Genomic DNA, 13,057 nt, shown 5'->3' with positions numbered 1-13,057 from the left:
CTTTCAGTGTGTCCCTAGCATTTATTACTGCAAATAAATGCTCAACAAATGCTTTTTGACTGATTGGTTGATTTTACAAAGAAGAAGCTGAGGTTCAGAGAATGGATATAATTAGTTCACGATGACATCATCTAAAAGATAATATAGTCTGTATTTACTTTATTTAAACCCAGTCCTCCTGATTCCACATCTAGTGTTGTTTCTACCACATACTGTCTCTCCTTGTTAAGAAATTTTTCTTCTATGTGAGTTAGTGATTCCATGTATCTTTGTAGATGTGGATTTGTTTGGTATGCAGAGATGCACACATAAATGCACAGATATATGCATGTATAACACACACACACACACATATATATATACACTGTGTGTGTACACACACACACGCACACACACACCAATAAACCTTAAAAAGTAGAAACTCTATAAACATATACAAAAGCGTTATATTTTCAGCACCATGGAGAACTCTCCGAAGAGGTGATCTACCCCTCATCCTCCCAGCTGTTGTTGTGTTCATCCTTCTTTTCTTGAAGAAGACCATGCCATCAGAGAAATGATGACATGACTTGCTTTTGACTTTATTTTGAGTGAGGGAGGGCTGTGCAAGGTCACCAGCCTCACTTCTCCTCTGGAGCCATCTTAATCCAGTCACCAGATATTCATCAGGACAACTGGAGATGGCCCAGGATGCAATGGGAAACCTTGGTCCCTTTAGGCAAAAGTCTATATGTCTTCCATGTTTTGACAGCAGCCTCATTCTTGTTGCCATAAGAGAGTGGAAAGTATCTTTATTGTAAGAAAAAATCTTTGGAGTGTGTGTGTGTGTGTGTGTGTGTGTGTGTGTGTGTGTGTGTGTGTGTGTGTGTGTGTGGACTTGAATGCATTTTTCCTTGTCATTAACCTCTTTAAATCTCAAATGCTTTTGAGAGGATAAGAACAATTTATACAGAAGCGTGACTTGAATCTTAAGCCCATTTACTCAGACAGGCTCAGAAAAGTGTCCAGTCCCATCCCTGACACCGATCATGCTCCCTTCCACAGATGGTAAAGAGTGAGCCTAAATGGAATTAGTGGCTAATACCTGATAGTTCATCTGACTCAACACTTTTATCCTGCAGGAAGAGAGTGACCTTGAGTCCTGACATTTTATTAAAACCCCCATAGCACTTTTTAAAATGGAAGAATATTAATTAACCCCATGCTCTGGCCAAATTCTAGCTTTATTAATTAATTTACTGCCTTACATAACAACTTTCCTTTTAGCACATAGTTGCCTTTATTGATTGCATGTGCCCTCATTGGTCTGAGGTGTGGCCTTCCCTTCTGTAGGTCATACATTCTATCAAGGGGGTGGTTGGTTTAACCAGACTCTGAGACCTCTGCATGTGATATTGTTTGCTGCTCCTCTGCATTTTTTTCCCTGGCTCTAAATCTTGTGAAATTTGAATTTACTTAGATAATCAAATGGCTTTCTGAGCTTATTGGAAGTATTCCCTCTGGAAGGTGCAGGGTACAACCCATCTGGGCCTGCCAGACTAGGGCACTTTCACCCTTGACTTCTCATAAGATAAGGGGATCTTCTTTGCTTTCTTTTAATATTCAGGCATATGCATGTCAATAAACAGATTATTGAGTACAATAAAAGTTTTTTTAAGTGCTTATTCTTCATAAGGATCTATGCTAGGGACTGGTGATACAAAGAACCAACTAAATAAGCCTGTCTTCAGGAAGCTTACGTTATATTAGGAGAGATTGCATATATACATCCAAGTTTATAACAATATGTTCAAAATTAAGACGAGGTAATTTTGTCAGATAAGGCACTAGCACCTGAGGGATTTAGGAGAGGCCTCTTGAGAGGGAGGAGTGCTTAAACTTAGTTTTGAAGGAAATTATTAGATTTTAAAAGGTGAGAATGGAATGCATGCCAGCCAGCACAAAGATGTAGAGATAGACTCTTAGGTGTGCTGACTAAGAAGAAGCCCAAATGAGCTGGGCTGGAGAATTTATGAAGGAGAATTATATACATACATACTTACATACATATATATAGAGAGAGTTATTTATTTAAGACTAAAATGGTTGGTGGAAGTCAGGTTGTGAAGGACTTTAAATTGAATGAGATTTAAAATTGCCATTGCTACTTAAGACAATTTCCTTTTTTAACTGAAACTTAAGATTTGAAAGGATATCAGCTTCCCTTACCTTAGGGAACTAATGCAGTCAAAATGTCTAATCCGAAACCCTTATACCACAATTTAAGCCCATTTCTCTTTCTATGAAGACAGAGATTGCTGATCATTGTTATTCATTAATTCATTTTTTTAACAAAAAACTTATAAAACTATCTTCAAAGCACTAGGTTACATGGTGCTTCCTAACACCACTAGAACCTAGGTAGATTTAGGAGACATGATTATAAATAACAGTACTCACGTGCGTATAGTGTTTTAAGGTTTGGAGCATTTAAATAACATAGCAGTAAGAGATTATTGATGACTTCACATATACTCAGAAGCTTAAAGCATGGGTAAATTTGTCTGTGTCATTTTTCTCCTCTGTCAGCTTGCATTTATGAAGCCCTTGCTGTATATCAGACATCATGTTAGGCTCTGGAGTTACAGGCAGAAGTGAACGAGCCCCTGTTGTCAAGGAGTTTACATTCTATCTAGGAAAACAGCATGTGCAGATATAGTTATCTGCAAGTTATGTACAAAATAAATGCAAAGTAATTTTCAAGGGCAAAGGCACTTCTAGTAGCTGGAGAATCAAGAAAATTCATAAAAGAGGTGGTATTTATGTGTGCAAATTAAAGCATTTTTTTCTCCTTTTTTTCTTTTTTCTCCACCCCTAAAAACAAAACAAAATAAAAAACTTGGTTAATATGGAAATTTGTTTTGCATGAATTCATCTTGGTGATGGATTTTATATTGCTTTATCAGTGGACAAGAGAGGGGAAAGGGTGAAGGAAAGAATTTGAAATGACAAATAAAATTGATTTTTTTTAAAAAGACCTTTAGAAGTAAAAGTGGTCCTTGAGCTGATCTGTGATCCTGAGGGATGCTGGGATGTAAAGCTGAGGGAGAAGTTCATTCTAGACATAGTAGATAACTAGTTCAAACATGCAAAGACAAGAGATAGATGAGGGACACAACAGTAAAGCACATCTTTTTTCATTGTTAATATTTCCTAATCACATTTTTCAAAATTTCAGTTTTATACGTTTATTGAACTGAAAAAAAATCCCTTTTAGCAGATATGTAAGTTAATGCCCATAGGTACATGCCTCAGAAGAATTTGTGCAGTACCTTAAAAAAGAATCCAGATGTTGAGAAAGTAAGAAATAACATGCAAGCCAAGACTACATGCAATGTAGTCCACAACCTTGGATTTGTGTTTCTTTAACCTCACCATCTGCTCGACTTGCTACTAGAAAATCAGGGCATGGCAAAGGCTGTCCAAAATGAACGCTTTAACAGTAACTAAGTATGAGGTATATGCATTGTGTTTTTTTCTGCCAAGAGTTCAAAGGCAGTGAGACTTTTTCAAATCTCTAGCTAAATTTTGGAGTCTCTAGGTTCTGAGCTGACAAGGAATACTGTCCCTTCTCATTAACTACAAATAAAAGCTTGACTTCAGCCTGAAGCAATTTTCCTTAATCTTACTCATAGCAACCTAGGTTAAAGCTGTGGTAAAATGACAGGGAATCAAGGCAGCCTCAATTTCGGTTTGTCATTGTTTCAACTACTGCCATGGGGTTTTTCTTTTACTTCTGTAAAGATAAAAGATGCTTAATCAATAGAAAATAGGTCAAATGTAAAGGAGACGTATGGAACTTAAATGCATGCTGGTGGAGATCCAGAGAGTACAGTGTGGCCTCTACTTATTGGGAGTATGAGCATATGTATACATGTGTGATTTGGTCCAAGACCTGTAATTTCATTAGTGTTTACAATGCCCATGAGAAAACTTTATCTGTCTATAGAAATTGGCACCTGGGACAAGTAGGTGGCATGGTGAATAGACCTCCAGCCTGGGGGTCTGGAGGATCTGAGTTTAAATCCAGCCTCAAAAACACTTGACACTTACTAGCTGTGTGAGTCACTTAATCCCAATTGCCTTGCCAGAAGCAAACAAACAAAAATAGATCAGCAACTGATAGTCTTAGAATTTTACCTTCACCATTGAAAGGTTAAATGAATTGCCCAGAGTCACTCAGAAACTATGGGCCAGAGCCAAGACTTAGGCCTACTTCTGCCAAATCCCAAGGCCTGGCCCCTATCTGCTGAAGCCAGATTTGTCAACCAAGTATCCAAGGCTGAACTAAAGTGTAATTAAGAAATATTCAACAAAATAAATAAAAAACAGTATAACATAGATAATGTTAACATATTTTTTGAAGTAAATATTTGGCCTGCAAGTATCCTTATATGAGGCTTAGTGGTCCTGTTTCCATTTGAGTTTGATATCATGGCACTAAGCTCCCACTGCACAAACAGTTAAAACAAAACATGCCGGGGAACATCTTCAAAGAATAAGAATGTCAAGTCAAATTAACAAGCTTTATTAAATACATGTGCCATACTAGGTGATGCAGTGGATAGAGTGCTAGGCCTGGAGTCAAGAACACTCATAATCCTGAGTTCAAATCTGGCCATATAGATAGGACATTTCCTATCTATATGACCCTGGGCAAATCACTTAACCCTGTTTGCCTCAGTTTCCTCATCTGTAAAACGAGCCGGAGAAGGAAATAGCAAACCACTCCACCATCTCTGCCAAGAAAACCCCAGACGGGAGGTTTCTGTCCTTTGGATTTTCTCAGCAAAGATACTGAAGTGGTTTGCCATTTCTTTCTCCAGTAGAGTATGGCAGAGGTTAAGTGACTTGTCCAGGGTCCCATAGCTAGGAAATATCTGAGTCTGGATTTGAATTCAGGTCTTCCTGACTCCAGGCCCAGCCCACTATCCACTGAGCCACCTGGTTTCCTTTCCATTATGCTATGCTTCCTCTCAAAGACTATCATAATATGTGGTATTCCATGAGTATCTTCAGGTCTTAAGTCTCTAAAATACATAACTTACAAAGGTGAATTTTTCCAAACATGCCATCTAAAAAGCAGTCCCTGAAAACCCTTTGAAGGGAAGCTCTGGTGGAGATACTCCTTTGAAATGGGCCAGAACTTCAGTTCCACCTTCTTTGGTGGCCTGTGACACTGGCTGGTGACTTTGGAGCCATTGCAGAAGTTCGGATGACATTGTCTTTTGGGTAGGATGTCATTTGAGATCACCTGGAGAATGACATATGGACAAGGCAGTGAAAGATGAGAAGAAGAGTCGTTAATTTATGTTAAAGTGAATGACCCAGGTATTTCCATAGCAGCATGAAGAATTCAACTAATTTATATGCAGGTTCTTATTTTTATTTTGTTTCACATATTCAGGTCACATTAAATGAAAATAGCATACTTTTCCCTTTGAATATATTTTTATTTGAGAATAAAAAAGAACAATTATGGCTAATATATGTTCATGCTGAGATCAACTAATTCTGGTTCACTGCACGGTTGTACAGTGCAAAATAAATAAATATTATCTGTTTATCTACTTGTACAATTAAACAGTAAAACACCAAAGAATTCTAGTTTACTTCCTGTGTTATGGAGAAAGCACAAGTGCTACATTAAACAGAAGAAGTATATGAACATATGTGTCTTCCCCTCCCACCCAGAGAAAGAGGTAAGATGGGAAGAAAGACTTAGGTGATTGTACCGAGATAAAAATTAATGAAAGAATGATGATGCCTAGTGACTTACTGGTAGAATATTGTGTTCTAATACTCACATTGGGTAGTAAATTTAGAAACTAATTGAATAAAATGTATGGTTTTGCTATGTTATTTAGTCCTAAAATTTTTCATTATGATATGCATTTTGGGAGCTAATTGTTTTTGTATTTAAATTGGAAGTAAATTTGCCTTTTATATGTCACTGCTTGTAAGATTGGGGGAATTCTAGAGAGGGTTGTCTCATCTGGAACATTAGGTAGGAATTTTGTTCTAATGGAAACCTATAAATCTTTACAGAGCACATAAAATGTAAGTGAGTAAGAGGAAACTCTACCAGCTGGGGCCTGGGAATACCCAAATACTCTCGAGTAGTTACCATCCTATTTTGTCCTGTTTGGCTAATTCCCTTCCCCTTTTTACTTCTATTTATAGGGAGCCATGCTACTGATGAAGGGGGTTGGAGTTGTCTTATTCTTATCCCTGTTTGTTGAAACTGTGTCTTGTTCTGGTCCTCCTGAGTATCCGCTCTCTTCCCCTAGTCACTAATATACTAAGTTAAGTGTATAAGTAACTACTTTAAGGTAACAGTAGTAGGACATAAAATTGGAAAAGGAACCTAAAGGTCACTTACAGATTGTTCCATAAATTAAGTGCAAATAACAGGTACTTGCAAACTGTCTTATAATTTAGGAAAGCATTCAAGCCACTGACAACTGCCTCATAAATTAACTAAGGCCACAGCCAGAGATTTTGTGTTAAACTAGGGGGAGCCAGTGTAATAGCCCCTTAAGTCCTGTTAATTACCCTAAATCTGTAAGCTTCGTAGACATGTGCAGTAAGACCAGCAGAATACTTTGCTGATGAACCTAAGGTTTTGCTAGTGACTTTGAGATGATGGAGATATGTTACTGAGCTAAGCCTAAGGTGACATGGCTAAGAGTTAGTTGGCTACGACCACCAAAACCCTATAAAATGAGACCCCAAACTCCTGCTCTGGGAGCAGTCTTCTATTTGCTAAGGGCCCATGCTGTCAGATGCTCCCCACTCCGATCTGCGGTTACTTATGCGCCTCTTTGTGCCTCCCTGCCCCCCATTCATTTCCCCACCACAGTCTACTTCCCACCCCACCACAACCTCATCTTGTTTCCTATGCCATCTGCCTCTGTACTCTGTGCCCTATTAAAGTGTGATCAAAGCATAACCCCCTTTACTCTCCTCATGCTTTTTCTTTTCCAGTGAGTATCTGAAGTTCAGTCATTCTTACTGTCCTATGCCTCCATCAGGCAAAGGGGCCTCATCGAGGTTCCTCTTTCCTTATAAACTGGGAGCAATAGGACATAAACTAACCTCTGTTTACAGCTACCTCTACCATGAACAGACATGGCACAATGAATTCATTGGTAGAAAGCAAGGATGGGCAGATGAACCTCATGTCCTCTCCCAGGAGAATATTTCCTCTTATATAGGTCACAGATCAATGCATAATTCCATAAATTGATGAATATTTCACCATGGTAATCAGGAAACCCATGGAAATACTATGCAGTGTTAATTATAGTAAATACACATGTAAACTGTAAGGACTGAGTTATGTGTGTATGCATCAATAAGCCTTATTTATGGCTGAGGTTTTCATTATTTGTAAGCTTAAAGGGAACCCATAGTGCCATAAGGTTACTTTTAGTCTAAAAACAGAATATTTAGCTTTTGGCATCTGTGGTCACTGTGTCTTTTTTTGGTGGGGAGGAGGCAATTGGAATTAAGTGATTGCCTAGGGTTACACAGTTAGTAAGTATTTGAGATTGGATTTGAGCTCAGCTCCTCCTGACCCCTGGGCTGGTGCTCTGTCCACCATGTCACCTAGCTGCCCTTATGGTCATTGTGTCTTTAAATATTTAAGAGGCCAGCAGAGAAAATTGACTTGTCTGTATTACTGCAATGAACCAAACTAGGACCGGCTGGTGGAAGTACAGGGGTATTTGGATTGGAGGGTGGAGAAAATGTCTGCTTAGAGCCAGAGGCCCCGAGTTTACTACCTATGTGATACTAGGCAATTGACTTTTAAGCTCGTGACTTCAGTCTCCTCCTCTGGTACATGAAGGTCTTCAGCTCTGAATCTCTCCAACTATGAAGTTATAAGCTGGTAGATTTATGGGTTAATAGGAGGGGAACTTTCTAAATATTTAAATTCATTATAATGACTATCTACTGCATTCCAAGTATGAGAGAAAGCTTTAAATCAATCAGCCAGTATTTGTGAGGTGTTTCCTGTGTGCCTACTCTGTGCTGGGCTCTGGAAATACAAGCACAAAAGTGAACCAGTCCATGTCCACAAGGGACTTATATTCTGTTGGAGGAGATTGCCCGTCTAGCTAGCTACACACATAAACACACACATGTATATTTACATATATAAAAATTAAATGCAGAGTACTTTGGCAGGTTTGGAAGCTTAGGAAAAGCCTCATGTAGACCGAATGCCCTTTGGCTGGGTTTGTGTATGTTGTCTCATTGAAATTTCTCTTTCTGCCAGATCCCAGTTTACTCCTTCTTCCCCAAACATATAGGTTGACTGAGTTCAATAATTATCAATATTACATAGCAAATAAAGGTTCTCCCTCTGCAAAGTGAGAGGTAAAATATCAGATTATACAAATACATGCATTGCATATAACCTGTGTGATAGCAAAAGAACAGAGATTGGAAAACCAATCTAAACCAAAGCTAAAGAGATTTGGTTGGAAAAGAATAAATAAAAAGGAGGAGACTGTGGAATCTGTTTTCTATAACTAGCATTTTGATTACTCATTCCCTTTTTCTGAGAGGGATAAGTTCAAATACAGGCTTCATAGCCTCAAATTAAAAGCATCTCAGATGACATTGATCAGTTGGCCAATTTAGACAGCATTCATTTTCATGACCATTACTTAATTTTCTTCACTATTTCTACCTCCAGTCAGAATAATCTGATGCATTTAAGAGGGGGAAAATTCTTCTTTGTAATCATCTTAAATTATCATGCCCAAGATAAGCATTTTTTTATCTCCCTCCTACCATTCCCTTTTTGACCTGGACTTTTTAATATTTGCTTCCAAAACTGTTGTTTATTATATGTTTTCATTATTGGCAGAGTAGTATTTCTATTCCGACTTAAGGCATTTTCCTCAGTTCAAGACAGGTTTCATCCATTTTTCTATACTAAGTCATTATGTAGCACGCATTTCCAACAACAATAAAATGTATTCTCTTGTGTCCCATGGCATATCCCTGTTTAGTTTTTCCTTTGGTCAGTTGTATTTCAGTAGCAAGAACAGTGGCTTTATGTTTCTTTAAATACAGGCTGGCATCTGCTTAGATTTCTCTTTAACTCCCTCCCACCTATAATTTTGGAGCTTAAATTTTCAATCTAATTAGGTTACAACCCCCTGAATAGTTTAGCTATTCAGAATTGTAAGCACCTTTGAGGATACCAAAGGGGAAAGATTTATCAGCTTAATTGTTTTTGGAGAAGTGCCCTTTTCCCCACATAGTTACTGTAGTTGGCATCTTGTTTATCCGTAATCAACAGGCCAACTTATCAGCCTAATTCAGTCAAACTCCCCAGGAGGAAAAAAACAAAGCGTCCAATGACCATTTTGGAAGGCGAGCTCTTTCTCCTTTCACAGTGGAGGACTTTAAAACCTTCTGGATTCTGTCAGTCCATCTCCTCCCACAGCCAACAGAATAATTTAGAACCCTTGAGGCAGGAACCTGAGAATGGTTCAATTTTAGATATATTTCTGGAACCCCAGGCAGCTTTTTACCCTCTTAATGTTTTGGGTAAGAGCTATTGGGACATCTGAGTACAAAATGTTTCCTCTAAACTTTTATTTTTTTCTGGTGTCTATTTTCTGGTTGAAACTTGTTAACAAAATGGTGACAATTTTCTTATACTTGTTTAAAACCTAGTGAGTTTCTCTTAAAGCACATCACAGTTCAGTGGGGACTATTGGAAGACTGTTAGTGATGATGAGTCCAGCTCAATTCTTAGAGCATGCAGGCATCACTGCATTTAAACAAATCAATTTCTGTAGGAAATGATGAATGGAGGATACCTTTCAATTTTTACAATTAGTATGTGTAGCTATCAGAATTGCAGTTAAGATTTCTCATGTTGCAGAACTGACTCATACTGATAAATAACCAGTAAGAAAATTTCGAGGAATATAATCTGAAAAGGCCACATAGCTTTGCATACAGTGGATTGTTTGTTTTTCATCCAATAAGGCCAGGGGAAACATAAAACAGTATTCTCTATTTTTTTTGTGTAGAAAGAGGAAAGAGGAATTCTTTTGAGATAGCTTTAATATCCAGATATAACAGTCATTTTCTCAGCTGTCTGTACTAATAGGAAACAAGAGAAGTACAAGTAGTTATCTAAGTTTCACTAAGGCTAATAATTTGAACCTATTTTCTGACCAAACATTTTTGTTAGAGCTACTGTCAGGATTTCAGTATTTGTTACCAGTGGAAAGAGGGCAAATTTTGGGAGTCAGACAGCACATGAAAAAATGCTCTGCCACTTGCTACCAAGTCATTCTGGGATCCTCAGTTTATCATCTGTGACATAATGGGGTTAGAAAAGATGCCTCTAAGGTTTCTTCAGTCTAGATTTCTGGTCCTATGCCATACAGTAGTCGATGCACTTCTGGAGTCATATTGGATTTTAGATCAGTTCTAGGGTTAAATCCCTTCTTTTCCCCTATATCAGTAAGCACCCCAACATACACAGGGGGACCTGCTACCACAGCTTCTTAGATCTACATTCTTAAAAGGAAAGGCAACTTTTGAAGGGTTAACAATCACTTTAATCAAGTACATGTATCATTCCTTTAACTGAGCACATATATCATTCACCTAGTTCGAGGGAGTCAGCACCCTGAACATCAAAGAAAATACAGAGAAATTAAAGATCAACGGACATGAGTTCCTCTGCCTGAATTGAACAGACAAGTCCAACTGTCTGACCATAGTTACCAGAGAGGGAAGCACTGAAATCTCGGTTCTTAAAGCTGGGAGGGAAGGGGGCTCCTTTTAGAGGCTTCCTAGAACCCTCATCTGGCTAAACAAACACTTCCAGTCAGTTGGCCCCAAAATAAAATCTCACTCTCAGAGTCTTTATACACTTTTTAGAGCCAGAGCGCACCATATTCCTTAAGAACCAGTGCCTCATTAACAAAAGGCTTAGACCTTCCTACAAATCTTCTTGGCCTGACAATGGGTGGTAAAGATCCTCCTTAGTCACATTGAAATAGAGGCATTATACTTCTTGATTACACTAAAACAAAAACAGCAAAAGATTCCATTTTACTTGTCTTTACAACCCCCCCCCCCCAAGATGGAGAGGGGCAAGTCACAGTAAGTTTCTGAGTATCACACAGTAAGTTTCTAAGGCAAGATTAAAAACACAGATCTTTTATATAAAGTTTTTTTCATTATGAATATTGAATTCGGCTCCGAGAACAGCAGAGGATCATAGTTTCAAGTTCCAAAGGGGCCTTGGCAGTCAGTGAATCCCATGTCCTCGTGTTACATATGAGGAAACTATGGCCAGGAAAGGTTGTTATTTGATTACTGTCACCTGGGTTGTGGCAGAATCAGTGGTCTAATGACTAAAAATGCAGCATTCTCCCTTGAGAGTGATGGAGGAGGTAGGAGGTAAGGCTTAATCATTGGAAAAAAGATGGAAAGAGGATAATATATGGCAGAGCTATGTTTTATAGAGGCATGCTGTGTTTCAGAATTGAACTTTTCGAGTAAAATTTTGTTTTATGATTACTAGAAGAGCCATTATTTAAAGGAGCCTTAGTGATTACCAAAAAACAAAATTAGTTATAGCTGTTGATTAAAACAACAGCAACAAAGAACATTGGAATAGACCCAAATAATTCAAAGTCTCACCTCTGTCACTAGCTTGGTATGAGTTTTAGTGCAAATCATGTTCTTTCTCTACTCTTCTGTTTCCTAACTATACAGTAAGGGGATTGGGTACAACTCAGTTCTACCCAGCTAAGCAAACATTTATTAATTTAGGCAATCTCTAAGGCCTCTTATATCCTTAAATAATAATAAAAATTATAATTGCTAGCATTTACATAGCACTTTATACTTATTATCTCATTTGATCCTCACAACAACTCTGGGAGGTAGGTGCTATTATTTTCCCTGCTTTATAAAGCAGGAAAATGAGGCAAACAGATATTAAGTGACTCGCTCAGGGTCACACAAGTAGGAAGTGTCTGAAGCCAAACTTGAACTCAGAGATTCTGACTCCGGGTTCAGTGCTCTATCCATTGGGCTACCTAGCATCTAGATGCCAGGTTTTCTTAAAATGAGGTAAACTTGAATTCCAGGTACTATAATTAAAATGATTGCTTTGAGTGATCTGTGGTAACTTGTGGTGTTGCTCTTGCAGGAGTCATCTATACTGCCGATGTTCTTGATCGAGAAACAACGGGATCCTACTGGCTGACAGTATATGCCACTGATCGGGGTGTCGTCCCACTCTATTCTACTATAGAGGTCTACATTGAGATTGAAGACGTAAATGACAATGCTCCTTTGACTTCAGACCCCATTTACTATCCTGTGGTCATGGAAAATTCTCCTAAGGATGTATCTGTCATTCAGATCCAGGCTGAGGATCCAGATTCTAGTTCCAATGAAAAACTAACCTACAGGATTACAAGTGGGAATCCTCAGAATTTCTTTGTAATAAACATCAAAACAGGTAAGGAAACATCTTTCTGTCCCCATTTGGTGAGTTCTGCAGTGAAATCCATCCACTGACTTATTATTTAGATTTATTTCTATTAATTGTCCGATTATTACCTTGTTCTTTTGAGGCAATGTTTGGAAAAAGAGACCTATCCTCTTGTCTTTTAAGTTGGTCTTAATTTCAGCCGACAAAGTCAAGTGAACTAATGGAATGGAGATCAGTCGTTTTAATTTAAAGCTCAGAGGTAGTGTCAGAATCACCTTAGTTAATAACAGCCAAAGTTTGGAAAGCCTACTGCCCACTTCATTAGCTCTTTTAATCAGAAGTGAGACTTTCTCCTTAGAGTCTATAGGCAGGATTGCCTGGTTACTCCTTTCTGAACCACATTCTTTAATGCTTAATTTTAATCAGGACTGTCCTTTCCACTGAATCTTGATGGCTCAAAGTGTGAGACTGTGTGTGCGTGTGTGTGTGTGTGTGCGCGCGCACCCTGTTCTACCTCACAATGCC

General features: G+C 38.3%; 1 protein-coding gene across 4 annotated transcripts in view; it reads left to right on the top strand.

The window, feature by feature from the left end:
- Positions 1-13,057, top strand: part of FAT3 (FAT atypical cadherin 3) — a 765,373-nt gene that overhangs the window by 345,192 nt on the left and 407,124 nt on the right. For all 4 annotated transcript variants that reach the window (XM_072611401.1, XM_072611402.1, XM_072611400.1 and 1 more), the window contains one exon: positions 12,245-12,559. In XM_072611401.1, coding sequence (XP_072467502.1) covers positions 12,245-12,559 — 315 coding nt within the window. The remainder of the gene's footprint in view (positions 1-12,244; positions 12,560-13,057) is intronic.

This window comes from Notamacropus eugenii, chromosome 5 (assembly GCF_028372415.1).
Source record: "Notamacropus eugenii isolate mMacEug1 chromosome 5, mMacEug1.pri_v2, whole genome shotgun sequence".
Lineage (NCBI taxonomy): Eukaryota > Metazoa > Chordata > Mammalia > Diprotodontia > Macropodidae > Notamacropus > Notamacropus eugenii.
Note: the sequence above shows the minus strand (reverse complement) of the source record. Positions and strands in the feature narration are given on the sequence as shown.